Below are 15,433 nucleotides of genomic sequence, written 5' to 3' on the forward strand. Positions count from 1 at the left end.
TTTCTTCCTCCCAGACCCTCTTGTTTGCAACTTTCACCCCTTTCCCCTTGCAAGCTCAACCTGGACCCCTATCCTTCTTGTGCCCTTTTCATTGGGTAAGTGCATAAAGGAAGTTTTTCATGCAAAAAGTACAATGCTTGATCTGCAGACTGTGATGTTTTGGATCTTGTGGTACAGAATAAGGGAGCAACACACTTGCTGCACACCATTTATTTAATGCAACATCCCAAATGCCAAAAGAAAACGTTAATGTTAATATACCTTATTCTGCAAGTGTGAAATTCAACAGTATCTAACCCAGTGTCTGTATTTCAAAATTTCTATTACTGCCTTTCCAAGCTCACATCAAAAAATGAGCAATGCTTCATGGTTAATGAAGACTTAGTCCAAACAAGTAGAAGAAATCATTACGTCCAACTGTAAGAGTATAAAGGCAAACAGACAGATGGAAAAATAATTTTAACAGCAAGCCATTTTTATCTACTTTTCACCCTTTTTAATATAAATGTGTCAGATATTTAGGTATAACAGAATTATTCAGGGCAAAAGAGGATCTGTTAAGTTATATGAAAAGCTCAGCAACTTATGGTAGGAAGCCAACATGATCAGTGATTCATCTATAATTGCTACTTGGGAAATAAATTAATATATGAAGAAAGATGATTAAATGTCCTTGCCAAGGAGTCAATTGTACAGCATAGAAACAGGCCATTTAGGCTAACTCGTCCATGCTAAGGTGATGCCTCAGGAAGGGTAGCAACCATCATGTAGGAGCTCACCATCTGGGACAAATACCTACAGATGTGTGATGGAGAGTATAGTGAATGGTTGCGTCATGGCCTGGTATGGAAACACCAATGACCTTGTTCAGAAAAGCCTACAAAAAGTAGTGGAAAAGGCCCAGTCCGTTACAGGTAAAGCCCTCCCATCCATTGAGCACCTCTACACGAAGCACTGTCATAGGAAAGCAGTATCCATCATCAGAGACCCCCACAATCCAGTCCATGCTCTCTTCTTGTTGCTGCCATCAAGAAGAAGGTATAGGTGCCTCAGGACCAACACCACCAGGTTTAAGAATAGTTATTACCTCTCAGCCATAAGGCTCTTGAACCAGGGAATAACTTCATTCAACTTCACTTGCCCCATCACTAAACTGTTCCCACAACTTATGGACTCACTTTCAAAGACTCTTCATCTCATGTTCTTGATATTTAATTCTTATTTATTTCTTATTATTTTTTTCTCTTCCTCACTGTATTTACACAGTTCGTTAGGTGTTTTGCACATTGATTGTTGCCTATCCTGTTGGGCATGGGTTTTCATTGCTTTTATTTTGTTTTCTGTATTCAGGGTATGAATGAAAATGAAAAGTGCACAAGAAGGATAGGGGTCCAGATTCACATCAATGTGGGCAATTTATAAAATTACTTGAAATTTCGAAAAAAACAGAGATAGTGTTCATGGGTTTCATGGACCATTCTAAAATCTGATGACAGAGTGGATGAAGCTGTACCTGAATTAAGTATTGATCTTCAGGCTCTAGTCCCTCCACTCTGAGGGTAATAACAAGAAGATGGTATGTTCAAAGTAAGTTTATTATCAAAGTACATATGTGTCACCATATACTACCCTGAGATTCATTGTTTTCTGTATTACTGAGATTGCCCACATTGATGTGAATCTGGACCCCTATCCTTCTTGTGCTCTTTTCATTGGGTAAGTGCATAAAGGAAGTTTTTCATGCAAAAAGTAAAATCTCAGGGTAGTATATGGTGACACATATGTACTTTGATAATAAACTTACTTTGAACATACCATCTTCTTGTTATTACCCTCAGGGTGGAGGGACTAGAGCCTGAAGATCAATACTTAATTCAGGTACAGCTTCATCCCCTCTGTCATCAGATTTTAGAATGGTCCATGAAACCCATGAACACTATCTCTGTTTTTTCGAAATTTCAGGTAATTTTATAAAACTTCGGATTCTCCTTTGCCTTACTTTCCAAATCTATCTCATGTCCCCTTTTTGCTTCTTGTGTGCACCCCAATATCCCTCATACTCAAGGGTTTTACTTGATTCCTGCTGCCTGTACCTGACCTAAACCTCAGTCATTTCCCTGATCAGAACCTCCCCCAATATCCAGCAAGGAATGATTACTGACTTCAGGAGGAGGAAACCAGAGGTACATGAGTCAGTCCTCATTGGAGGACCAGAGGTGGAGAGAGTCAACAACTTTAAATTCCTCTTGCATCACGGCCTGGTATGGAAACACCAATGCTGTTGAACAGACAATCTGACAAAAAATAATGATACGGCCCAGCCTGTCACAGTAAAGCCCTCTCCACCACTGAGCATGCCTACATGAAGTGTTGTTGCAGGAAAGCAGTAGCCATCATTAGGGACGCCCACCACCCAGAACAAGCTCTCTTCTTGCTGGTGCCATCAGGAAGAAAGTACAGGAGCCTCGGGACTCACACCACCGGATTCAGGAACAATCATTACCCCTCAACCATCATGCTCTTGAATGAAAGGGAATAACTTCACTCAATTTCACTTGCTCCATCATTGAAATATTCCCTCAAGCTATGGACTCATTTTCAATGGCTCTTCATCTTACGTTCTCAATATTTATTGATTACTTATTTATTATTATTTCTTTCTATTTGTATTTGCTCAGTTTGTTGTCTCTTGGACAGTGATTGAATGTCCACGTTGGTGTGGTCTTTCAAGGATTCTATAATGGCTTTATTGTGTACGTCCACAAGAAAATGAATCTCAGGGTTGTAGATGGTGATATATATATTTTGATAATAAATTCACTTTGAACTTTGAACCAGAGTTTCCTAATCCTACCAACCTTGCCTTTCACTCTAACAGGAACTTGTTGGCTCGAAATTCTCCCTATCTTTCTCATGGTATTGGGCTGAAGGGGTGTTGTTTGAGTATTACATTCAGTGAAAACTGTTTAAGAGACTCAAGGCAAAGAAGTGAGATTGAGTCTGTGATGGATTTAAGCTCTCAGTGACCTTTGCAAACTAAATTGAGGTGGCAGTCGATGTTTCAGGTTGAGACCCTTCATCGGTACAGCATTAATACTCAAACAACACCCCTTCTTCCAACACAGCATATTACAACTTAAGTTTAACAATTTCAGATAATCAGCCATTTCAGCCTTTGGTCTCACAGTTCCTATGTTTGGATCTCTCTCTCTCTGGTAATTACAGATTTCATTGGCCTCCTGATATGTAAATCTTAAACATAACTTTGGGTATTGACTATCTCCTCATTATCCTTTACTTGCTGTCAATACCATGACTAATGTCATTTCAGCTCTCCTGTTCTCCACATGAGCACAGACCTTCCTTTTCGTTCTCCTGTATCTGCTATCTTTCCACCTCAAAACCTGCTTGATTTCTTGGTTTGTTCAAGATTGTTGATCTGCAATAGTAGCTCTCTACTGATGTTACCTGAACTGCTAAACATTTCCAGATTTGTTTTTATTTGCTTTTTTTCAGGGATCACCAATCTACGGAAAACTAGATGCCTTTACAAAAAAGTAAATAGTGAATAATTTATAAAGGTGGGTGGTTTCAGGTGTTGGTGAATGGATGTGTGAGAAGAAATGTATGCACAGGCACATTCTAGCATGGAAAGAGCAGCGTCTGATTGGCAGGAGGCAAAGAGTGGGAATAAAGGGAGCCTTTTCTGATTGGCTACCAGTGACGAGTGGTGCTCCAGGGGGGTCTGTGTTGGGATTGATTCTTCTTATGTTACATGTCAATGATTTGGATGAAGGAATTGACGGTTTTGTTGCAAAATTTGTAGACAATTTTAAGATAGGTGAAAGGGCAGGTAGTTTTGAGTAAGTAGAGAGGTCACAGAAGGACTTGGACAGATTAGGAGAATGGGCAAAGAAGTGGTAGATGGAATACAGTGATGGGAAATGGATGGTCGTACACGTTGGTAGAAGAAATGAAAAGGTTGACTAAATACAAAAAACTGAGTGCAAAGGGACTTGGGAGTCCTTGTGCAGGATTCCCTAATGGTTAATTGCAGTTAGTGCCTGTGGTGAGGAAGGCAAATACGATGTTAGCGTTCATTTCACGAGGACTAGAATATAAAAGCAAAGATGTAATGTTGAAGCTTTATAAAGCACTGGTGAGGCCTTATTTGGAGTATTGTGAGCAGTCTTGGGCCACTTATCCAAGAAAGAATGTGCAGATACTGGAGAGGGTTCAAAGGAGGTTCACGAAAATGATTCCAGGATTAAACGGCTTGTCATATGAAGAGTGTTTCACGGCTCTGGGCCTGTATTCACTAGAATTCAGACGAATGAGGGGTGACCTAATTGAAACCTATCAAATGATGAAAGGCCTTGATAGAGTGGATATCGAGAGATTGTTTCCTATGGTGGGAGGGTCTAAGACCAGAGGACATGGCCTCAGGATAAAGGGTATCCTTTTAGAATGAAAATGAGGAGGTTTTTCTTAAGCTGGAGCATGGTGAATCTGTGGAATTCATTGCCACAGACAGCTGTGGAGGCCAATTCTTTATGTACGTTTGTATATTTAAGGCAGAAGTTGATAGATTCTTGATTGTTCAGGGCATGCAGGGTTATGGGCGGATGGCAGGAGATTGGAGCTGAGAGGAAAATTAAATCAACAACGATGAAAAGGCAGAGCACAGTTGATGGGCCAAATGGTCTAATTCTGCTCCTATATCTTATGGGCTTATGACCTCATGCACAAGAGCGTGAGTAGATCACTAAGCAAATGAAGGATGAGTGGAAAAAGAAATGCAAACTTCATCTTGGCCCTCTTCCTCCAGCTTCCTGAAACTGAAGGCACAGTGCTAGAAAAGCCTAAAATTAGAGGCTTTCCTACTGGTTAATCCTTTGGCCTGAATATAGAGGAGCAATGATGAGAAGCTTAAGTTTGAACATTATGAAAAGAATGAAAGCAAAATATAAGCCCTTCAACACAGTTTGTCTGAGAGTCAGTAGACATGTATCATGCGGGTTGCTTTTGTTGTATTTTGAGCTTACCTTTCAAAATGTTAACAAAGGATTAGTTTCAGTTTGATGTGGCAGGAATAACATGTGCCCTGCTGTTATATAGGAATGATGTGAGGCTTTGATAGATTGGTATTGGAGTACTTAGTATGCTGCCTCAATCGTGGCTAACTGAGTGAGAGGAAACGCATTGTGGCATCCATAATTTTTCCATATATTTAATATAATGAACAGTCAGTTGCAATTGGCAAACTTCCATAGGCAGTTCAATGATTTTGCATTTGTGAACACGTCCTTAGTCTGTTGAAAGCCACATAATCTGTCCGCTAGCTTGAGTCAAGGATTATTTTATTGTATTTGGTTTGTTTTACTAAAAGTAGATATTATGTCTAGATATGAAAAAAATCTTGATATTTTCCAGATAGCCCAGCAACCATTTACAAGAGATGGAAGAACATCTTTGGGATTAACCACCTGAATGAACTAGCTTCCCAGATATAATTTTAATCAAATTTCTTTTAATCCTATTAGCTTGAAACAAGGGCATAGTAGCGATTTATTCAAGGTATATTAATTTAGCACTGATGTAACATCTTAATACTCCAATATGACGGCTTGGATTTCCGGCTAATTTTAGCTGGCCGAATGTAGGAGGCAAGATGAAAATATAGTAAAGACATTCTGAAGTCTCGCAAAAATACTGACATTATGGCATTATCCACTTCCAGAATTTTCTAGTGAATATGACAATTGGTATTGAATACAATTAAAGTGGACATTCTGATATGTAAAGTTCAATGCTGGAATATGTACCCTGTCATAGTTCTCATCATCAAACCTTTGTAAAGCCGGATGACAGCTATGTCATGTTGTTACTATTGTACATCATTCTCAAGGTTGCCGGGGGTTAATAATTAAAATACTACCTTGCCAGGTACACTTAATTGCAGGAGGCAATAGATTTATTTTATTATCACATTTCAGGTTTTTTTCCTGCTGAAACAGTGTTCAGAGCAGCACATGTTACAGCTGACGAGTTCTCTCTTAAAGCCTAGGATGAATGATCACAAAAACCTGACCCCAATAATCTGCTGGAAAGAGCATTTAAGGAAAGTGACAGGTAGAAATCCAGCAGTGACCCCACTGCTTGCACTAAGCCTCTCCCTGCAGCTGGAGCTGCATTGATTTCAGGTACGATTTCCAGCCCTGACATGCTCTCCAAGGAAAGCACTGACAGCCTCAGGACTGTGCCGTGCACGTTTACATGAGAAGAACCATAACTAAAAGGGATAAAATAGCATGAGAGAAAAATACTTTTTATAGGTTTTCCACAGGTTATAAATGTTCAAAGTATATGCAGCCACATCTGGGAGAAAGGCAAAATGGATTTGCTGGCTACTGTGGAGCTGCAGGATCTTTGGCTGTGTGGGAACTTGCTTCACAACAATATTATTGTATCTTGCAGAGAAATACGAATGGTTAAATTGAACATTCTGATTTAACTACATGATGCCCTTGGTTGACTTTTTTTTATTCAAATAAATTGCTGGGTACATGGGGTGGGGCATTTCCCACTTGCGGATTGTTCTCAGGAAGGACGGAATCTCTGTAGTAACCTGAAATAACAAAACAACCAGGAATTCTTTTACAAATCACATACTTTAGTGTAATTCATTGTTGACTAGAGACAAAAGACATATTTTCAAACAAAAATCTTGCAGAGTAAGAGCAAAGCAAGCACTGTCTGGGTGTCAGTGAGACATAAATGTACAAATTCGTCCAGTTAAGTCCTGGGACTAATAAAAAAACAGAAAAAGGATGAAGATCCTCAAGAGTCAGGCAGCCTCTGTGGAGACAAGAACAAGCTGATGATCTTTCATTATAAAATACAAGTGTGTCTTTACGTCAAAGAGAAGAAGAGGGGTGAGAGAACAAAGAACACGTCTTTTTTTTCTTTCTTTTTTTATGGAACGCTTCACGAATTTGCGTGTCATCCTTGCGCAGGGGCCATGCTAATCTTCTCTGTATCGTTCCAATTTTAGTATATGTGCTGCCGAAGCGAGCACAGAACACGTCTTTGAATATCCAACTGTTTTATTATTCCTCAGATACTAATCTAGAGTTGGTCTACATTTTGCAACTTGCAATCTCCTATAATATCTAATTTCTTTATGAATCATTATGCTGGAATGAAATGTGAGCTGAAAACAAGCTTAGAGCACATCATATTAAGTGAACTGCATTTGAATTACAAAGTAATCTTTTACTGTATGTTTGAACTAAAAGACTGTCATTTACTTGAGTCTATAGTAACAGGATTTGATTTTTGATTTTCTCCCACTCTACAGATGTGCAGCAATAAGAATTTCTGTTTGTCATCTATCATTACTTGGAATGAAATGGTGTAGAGGATTTTGAGTCCCAAAGCTGCTAAAGAAATAGAGAAAGTGCTTACACTGTTTCTTGATATCGTATGGAGTGTATCAAATTAGCCAAAGCTGCCTTCTACAATGCTGGGGATAACAGAAAGAAGCTGAGTTGCATAATCTATTTGGTACTTCTGCTGAGCAGAGCTGCGAATACTCCAATATTTTCCTTAACACTCACATGACAGATCTCATCATTTTTGAGACTATATTCTTGATGTCTCCTTCTTCCATTATCTACTTAATTGGAGAGCAGTTTAGGCCCTGTAATTGATTATATTCAAACCAAAGAGAGATTAAATCCGGGATATTAAAGAAATCACAGGATATGGGAATATGTGGGAAAATGGCTTTGAGATAGAACATCAGTTGGAATTTTCTGGAAAGGCAGAGAAGCTGAGAGGTCTACTCACATTCTTAATTCTTATATACCTATGGCCTTGTGGGGAATACCAGAACTTTGAGCTTCTCGTGATATTTCTAAGATGGTAATCTCTATGACCTGATGATGATGGTGTCACCATCATATTGTTTAGGGTGGTAGATGGAGCAGGGTGGATAAGCTGCTGAGCAGTGCCCTGTAAATCTGGTGGATTGGGAAGAGTAGGAAGTGAGCTGGATTTCCATCAGAATTCTGAAGCACTCCAATATGACCTTGATATTCAGGATGACAGGTCCCTCCATTTGTGAGTACAAAGGTGCCATGACAAACAAAAACTCTTATTGCTCTGCAAACGGCACAGAGTTGGTGCCAGTGTAGACAGCAGACCAAGTTAACGGTTTAACTTAATCTTTGAATTTCTTTTTCATGTGATGCTTGGAGTCAGAATTAGGTCTTTCACTGAAATATATTGTGAAATGCAATTATGGACATAAAATGCACTATAAATTATAATAAGAAATCTGATAGTGGAGAAGAAGAAGCTGTTCCTGAAACATTGAGTGTGTGCCTTTGGGCTCCTGTGCTTCCTCGCTGATGGTAGTAATACTAAACGGCATGTCCCAGGTGGCAAAGGTCCTTAATGATGCTGAACTAACAGACTGTATAACAATCAGGTCAGGATTCATCAGAGACCACTGTGGCATCCACAAAGAAGTATTTACTTTGACAGGGAGATGCATTTACATTGATTAGTCAGAATGTAAACTTCTCTCTCCATAGATGCTGCCTGATCTGCTGAGTATTTTCAGCATGCTTTAAGTTAATTTTTTAGCAATTATTGTATTTTTGGATGAGTCAGTAATGATGCCATCAATTGTGAAAAACATATTCCACATATTGTACATCTTGCACTGTTTTCTAGAAATGTTACAATGCTATCCATAGAGGAAGGTGATTTCAGGACATAGCTTTTATCTTTTACTATTTTCTTTTGGGGCAGATATTGAAGACTGCCAGTGAAGACTTCAGGACCTACTTTTGCTGCTACTTCTTACATTTGTTGCACTAGCGATAACAAAGGGAGGGAAAGACGGGGCTATGGAGAGAATTGATAATTTCTGTGTTTAAACATACCCACGACTGCCAGCTGTGCCTTCAGTTTAACCAGATGCCAATGTCAGTCAGCAAACACAGAAGTCATATATGATCAGGAATTTTCCACAACCTGGAATGCTTTGTTTGAGCTCAGTTTAAAATTAACAAAGGCATGTGTAAGGTTTTTCAGCAGCAAACAGTCCTAGTAATGGTAAAGATATGTGCCTGCATTTTATCACTGTGGTTGCATACAGCATAGTTTCACTGAGGTAGGGGAGTACAAGTGGAACATGAATATAATGATTTCATTGTTCCCAATATTTAATCCAGGAAACTGCTGCTCAATCTTGGCAGATGAACAATCTGTAATTGAATGGGGTTGAAAAGGGGCTAGTAAGGTAGGGCCAGGTGTTTTCATGTGGAAGCTGTATTTTCAGATAGCAATGCAAATAGACCCCAAAGAAACAAAGAAGGGAACATTGTTGGCTTGAGAAGAGTACTTTTCCCTGGCCATGAATGGATCGATAAGAATGAAACTAGTCTAGCAAGGTCTCATCAAAATTGAAAAGAATGGAAATGCATTGTAGAAGGATGATGTGGTCAACTTCTTCAAATGCTTTAGACAGGTTAAGAACTAGAGGAGTGAGATTACATTCGTCACAATAACACTGGATGTCATCAGTGATTTTGTTCAGTGGAATGCTCGGTAGATAAATGACTGAAGTGATATGAACCAGCAGTTTCATCGAAGATGTGCATGTATTTGGAGGATCCACAACATCCATGGATAATAATTTTGGAAAGATGGAGGGACAAGGGATAGTTATTTAAGGAGACAATCTCTCAGAAGAAACAGCATGAATGTAGGATCAGAAATGCATTATAGGGTTGAATAGGATGTTAAATTGAAAATTGGTAAAACATTCAGGTTTTTTACAATCTCTGAGCTTATTGCATTCATTCATTAATGACAACTTTTAATCATCAGAATTAAAACAAACAAAATAATTAAAATACTTAAACATGTATTATACCTAATACTTAAACATCTGCAAATTCTGGAATCAAACCCCCATTATTCTATCCATTGGCAGTTGCCAGGACTGGAGAGATGAGTGGAACTATTGCATAAAAGGCTTCACTCATCTTCTGCTGCCTGCCCGACCTCACATCATTGAGTTGTCCTGTACACTCAGAGAGCATTGAGTCCATTACCCTGTGGTATCTGTATGCTTTTTTTTCTCCTTATCTCTCCAACTGATCTGTAATACCGTTCCAGATAAAGAATTTTGCCAGATTTCAGCCAGTCACTAAGGTGTAAGCGTTTAAGAATTGCTAACAGCAGTCATCTCAAAGCTGACATCCTCCAGTGTTCTGCTGCAGTCAAACAGGCTAGGGGCATTATTGTCAAAAGAGTTCACTTCAATCTGCCATTATTGTTTTATGTGCCTTATCAACATTTGGAAGATTTATTGTTGTTTCTTTCAAAGGAGATTCTTAGAATGTTTTGTCATTATATAAGGGTTTGATGAATTATTTGACCAGTCTTTCACATAGAGAATGAAGAAGGGTGATGGGCAGAGTTGGTTTGCAGTACAGATACTGTTAAAGTGTGGAGAGACTTCCTGCTGGTTTTCAGGTTAATTAGTTAAATATGTTACGGTAAGCAGTGAGTGAATAATTGTTTCTAGGCTTCTCAGGTTCTTGTGTTGACAGCAAATGCCTCTTTGAGTCATAGAGCACTACGCCAGAAAAATAGTCCCTTCTGTTCATCTAATCCATGATGGCCTGGTGTTCTGCTTAGACCGCCATGACCCTTCACATCTCTCTCATTCATATACCTATCAAAATTTCTCTTAAATGTTACCGTTGAATCTGCATCCCCCACTTTCACTCACAGCTCATTGCACACTCACACCACCCTCTGAATCCCACTCAGATTCCTCTTAAATATTTCACTTTATACCCTAGATTTATTACCTCCAGTTCTAGTCTCACCCAACCTGAGGTGAAAAAGCCTGAATACATTGAACTTTTCTATATCACTCATAATAAATATCTGTGCAGTTCTAGTCACAATATTCCAAATCTGGCCTTGCCAATGACTTTCACAACTTCAACATAATATTTCAGGTCCTGGCCTCTTACTTCTCACCTGCCTATCGCCTCCCCCTGGGTCCTCTCCTCCTTCCCTTTCTCCTATGGCCCACTCTCCCTCTCCTATCAAATTCCTTCTTCTCCAGCCCTTGACCTTTCTCACCTACCTGGCTTCACCTCATCTTCCAGCCAGCCTCCTTCCTCTCTCACCCCCCAGCTTTTTATTCTGGCATCTTCCCCCTTCCTTTTCAGTCCTGAAGAAGGGTCTCAACCTGAAATATCGACTGTGTATTAATTGCCATAGATGCTGCCTGACCTGCTGAGTTCTTCCAGCATTTCATTGCTCTGGAATTCCAGCATTTGCAGAATTTCTCGTATTTATCTCAACTGTTGTACCCAATGCCCTGATTAACGAAGACCAATGTGCCAAATGCACTCTTTGCCACCCTATCTACTAGTGTTGCTACTTTCAGGGAATTTTGGATCTATATTCCCAGGTTACATTGTTCTACTGCACATCTTAATGTCCCACCACTCATCCGACCCTGGTTTGTCCTCCCAAAGTGTAACAACGTGTTTGCATTCAATTCCACTTGTCATTTTCCTGGCTGATCATTTCACAAGCTTTGATAGCCTTTCTCACTGTCCATTACTCCTCAAATCTTGCAAATCTGTTGATCCAATTTACCACATTATCATGTAAATCATTAACATAAACAATCAACCACATCTGTTATATAGCAAAACAGTAAGCAAGAACTTGACCCCTCTCCCCCAGTCTGGTTCTCCCCACTTTCAGTCAAGATTTATTTGTTGTGTTCCATTGTCTCCAACACTAACTCTTATTTTATAGTAATGTGATCTGCGTTATCCATAGCATAATATAAAAATTGGTAAAATTGTAGATGATTGGAAGCTTGTCCAAAGATACGGAGGAACAGAAGCCAAATGAAATTTGGGCTGTGATTGGAGTCAGATGGAATTTAATTCAGTCAAGTGTGAGGTAACTTACTTTAGGAAGTTAAATTCCAGTAGGACATATAGCGTAATTGGCAGGGACTATAAAGGTGTTGATGGCATGGGGATGCTATTTTGCAGTTGAACAAAACATTGGTTAAATTGGACTTAAAGTACCGTGTGCAGTTAAGGTCACCAGCCTTCAGGAAGACTGTGGTACAACAGAGAGGAGATAAACCAGGATGCTGCCTGAAGTCGTGGGCTGTAGTTAGAAGAAAAGATTGGATAGGCAGGGTTTAGCTTCACTCAGATGTCAGAGGCTGAGTGACAGGTTTTCCATGCAAAAGGTGGTGAATATCTGGAACAAACTACCAGAAGAGGTGGTGGAGCAGATACAATTATAATGTTCAACAGGCTTTTTATGCAGATACTTGAATAGAAAGGATGTGGAAGGATACAGGTCTACTGCGGGGAAATGTGATTGGTTGAGGCAAGAACAAGGAGTCCATTTCTGTGTGGTGCTTTTGTATGATTCATCTTACTTGGAGTCCCATCAAGACACTGGAACAGCAGCTTCAGGATACTGATGATAATGTGCTCATTCACTTTCGGACTGATCCCATGACCTTTATTTTTGTGCACTGCTTAGATGTCAAGCCATTGCGAAGGAATTGCCTAATGCAGATATAGAAGGGGTAACTCTGCCCTCCCTTAATAACTCCCCTGACATCACAGGATGAGAGGATCATTAATGGACACTGATGAGTACTTTCTGATTACTTTTTCCTCTTGTCCTCTGACAACTGCATGTGTGCCTGCCAACGATGCTCTCTACAAAAGACAACTGCTTCAAGACCAAGAAAATAAGGTATGCACCAATCGATATTGATTAAAAGCATAGCTTAATACAAATTAACACTGATGAACTTTTTTTTTACCATAGTTGTGTCTATAGATTTGAATAACATCTCCCAGGGCAACCAGGAAGGGACTGGGGAAGAATTGTTTTTGAGTATGGATGGTGCCTAGAGGCTGTACAGTTCTATGAACCAGGGAAAATCTTCAGCAAGCAACACTCCACTACCAACCATCACCTTCCATGCTCTAGCAGATCCAAGTACTGCTACGTCTGCTTACACAGAATATATCACTCCTCCTCCAAGGTAAAGTCCTTCTGTACTAAGTATAGAGGCAAAGAAGTCACCCATGATAAGCTCAAAATACTAATCCATTGCAAGCCTAGCAAACAAATCAAGTAGTAATAATTTCCAAGACCATAAGTTTTTACAACTTAAATAATCGAAATATTTGAAAGCAACTGCTCTTTTAGACAATCTTACCGTTATATCAGTATGTTTCTAAAACTAATCCAGTGAGGCTTCACAGACTGGGTTAGCAACTATTCCGTACAGTTAAAATCTATTCCATAGGGTTAAAATCACAATCCTAAAAGCATGATGTTTTCTGGCAATCTTATACTCAATCTGTTGGTTGTACTGTTAAAATTCTATAAACTGTCAGGTTGGATGAAATTAAAATTTGGTTCTGATATATCAAAAGGCTATATATGTTGTCATGTAAGATAACATTTTTATTCTAAAGCTATTGGAAATATACAGATTAATGATCAATGAGAAATAAAAGTGAAAAAAACAAAAAATTAACACATTTTTAAATGTTCAAATGCCAGCTAACCAAGAAAACATATTCAAATTATATCTAGCTTTTCACTGATCTACTTAACTACATCAATTAAAATGGCAACAAAAGCACATTTAATTGAATGTTAAAATGTTTTCTGGTAAAAATATTTCTATAGAATTATTAAGGCAGCACAAATATAAAAATAAATCTTCTTTTTCCAATCAAGAGTACATTGCATTTCACTCTGATTTGAGAGAAATGTTCCAGTATCTAAATGAAAGACCCACAGCTGAAGAAAATAAATTACAAATTGTAATACATCGTACATTCAACCATAAGCAGTATGGATTTCTGGCAAATGAAATTTAATCATTGCAAAAGATGATTAAACAGTTATTTACCTTATAGCCTGATGATTTGATATGAACTCCCCGCTTGGTCAATGTTGACTTCATTCTGATAAAAAATGAACGTTCCAAGGTATTGTCAATATTCAGTAAAGTCGGGCTGGTGGATTCTAGAGTGAGATTTAAAGAAAATATTAATGTTAAGATTTTGTTTGTAAATACTTGGAATTTCTCCTGCAATTAATGTTTCTGTCACCACTCCCTGGCAGTAAAGAAGATGTTGACTGGGTTTTCTGTTCAATGCATAACACTGTATATTGTATATTTAACAGACCAATCAATAAATTTGAAAAAGTGCCCCAAAAGAAAGAGGAATGTTATATAAAAAGGATTAGAACATATTTAGGTTGCACAATGTATTCTTCATACAGATTAGAGTCATGATGACACTTAACTTTCCTGATGGAAAGCTTAATTTCTCAGTCATAATATTTCTCTTTTGTGATAAAATATTATAGCTATAACAGAAATTAGTCAACGTGTACTATATAATATCACAAGTTTAAAGAATAGTTTACAATAAACCAGATATGTACTGACATATTCATTCCAAAAGTGGTAATAATTTGCTGTGGTTGATTCTCGATGACAACTGCAATAATTTTTATCAAAGAGGTCATATATGAGAGGTCAATTAAAAATATTAAGGACTATGCACATTTTACTTAAGTATGGAAAGTTTGTTGTGGAATTTAAGAATTTGAAGATTATTTTCATTCTGTAACGCTGTATTATTCCTCAGATTTAAAAAAAATTCTTGTTTTAACAAGGCAGTCATTTTGATTTTCAGAAATCTGAATAATTTCCCCTTATTCAAAACTAAACTGGTGCAATGCTAAAAATTTAGTGCTTTCACTTCCACTGATTAAAAAATGAATTACCATAAAATTCTTCTCATCATCTAACATACTATAATGTGCCAACAGCTTTTTAATTTTATTTCATATAGCCTGTAATGCACTATCCAGGCAGAAACTTCAACTGTAAGAGTCTAATTCATCCCTCTAATCCAATCACATCAACCTTATTTTTCTTATCAGAGATTCTCATTTTGAATTAAATGAGCTCATTAGTTTTAATCAAAGCCAGAAAGATCAAAACTTACACTTAAATGCTTCAGATCAGAACTGTCACTCAGCCGTGTAGTTCTATTTTATGAAAGCATAAGATCAGAGCCCTTGGAGCTGTATTTTTTTCCAAGGAATGCTTATAGTACGAAAATGGCAGATATCTTTGGAATTAAATCAGCTCTTCCCATTTTGGCATGTAGAAAGCTCAGTGACCTGTCGAGCAAAACTACAGCATTGGTGCTTCAGTGAGAGTTGAGAACTAATGACATCTACTTCTGAAACGGGAGTACCCAGTGATTAGCCAATATTAAACTGGGAGGAAGACTTACAATATTTATTCAAT

General features: G+C 38.3%; 1 protein-coding gene and 1 non-coding gene across 5 annotated transcripts in view; both read right to left on the bottom strand.

The window, feature by feature from the left end:
* The window catches only part of npas3 (neuronal PAS domain protein 3), a 1,106,218-nt gene that overhangs the window by 47,802 nt on the left and 1,042,983 nt on the right, over positions 1 to 15,433 (bottom strand). For all 4 annotated transcript variants that reach the window (XM_073040034.1, XM_073040033.1, XM_073040035.1 and 1 more), the window contains one exon: positions 14,015 to 14,130. In XM_073040034.1, the coding sequence (XP_072896135.1) occupies positions 14,015 to 14,130 (116 nt within the window). The remainder of the gene's footprint in view (positions 1 to 14,014; positions 14,131 to 15,433) is intronic.
* LOC140725822 (U6 spliceosomal RNA) lies at positions 6,972 to 7,078 on the bottom strand. The gene has a single exon (XR_012098474.1). It is a non-coding gene; the product is annotated as a U6 spliceosomal RNA (small nuclear RNA).

Source organism: Hemitrygon akajei, chromosome 3 (assembly GCF_048418815.1).
Source record: "Hemitrygon akajei chromosome 3, sHemAka1.3, whole genome shotgun sequence".
NCBI classification, from domain to species: Eukaryota; Metazoa; Chordata; class Chondrichthyes; order Myliobatiformes; family Dasyatidae; genus Hemitrygon; species Hemitrygon akajei.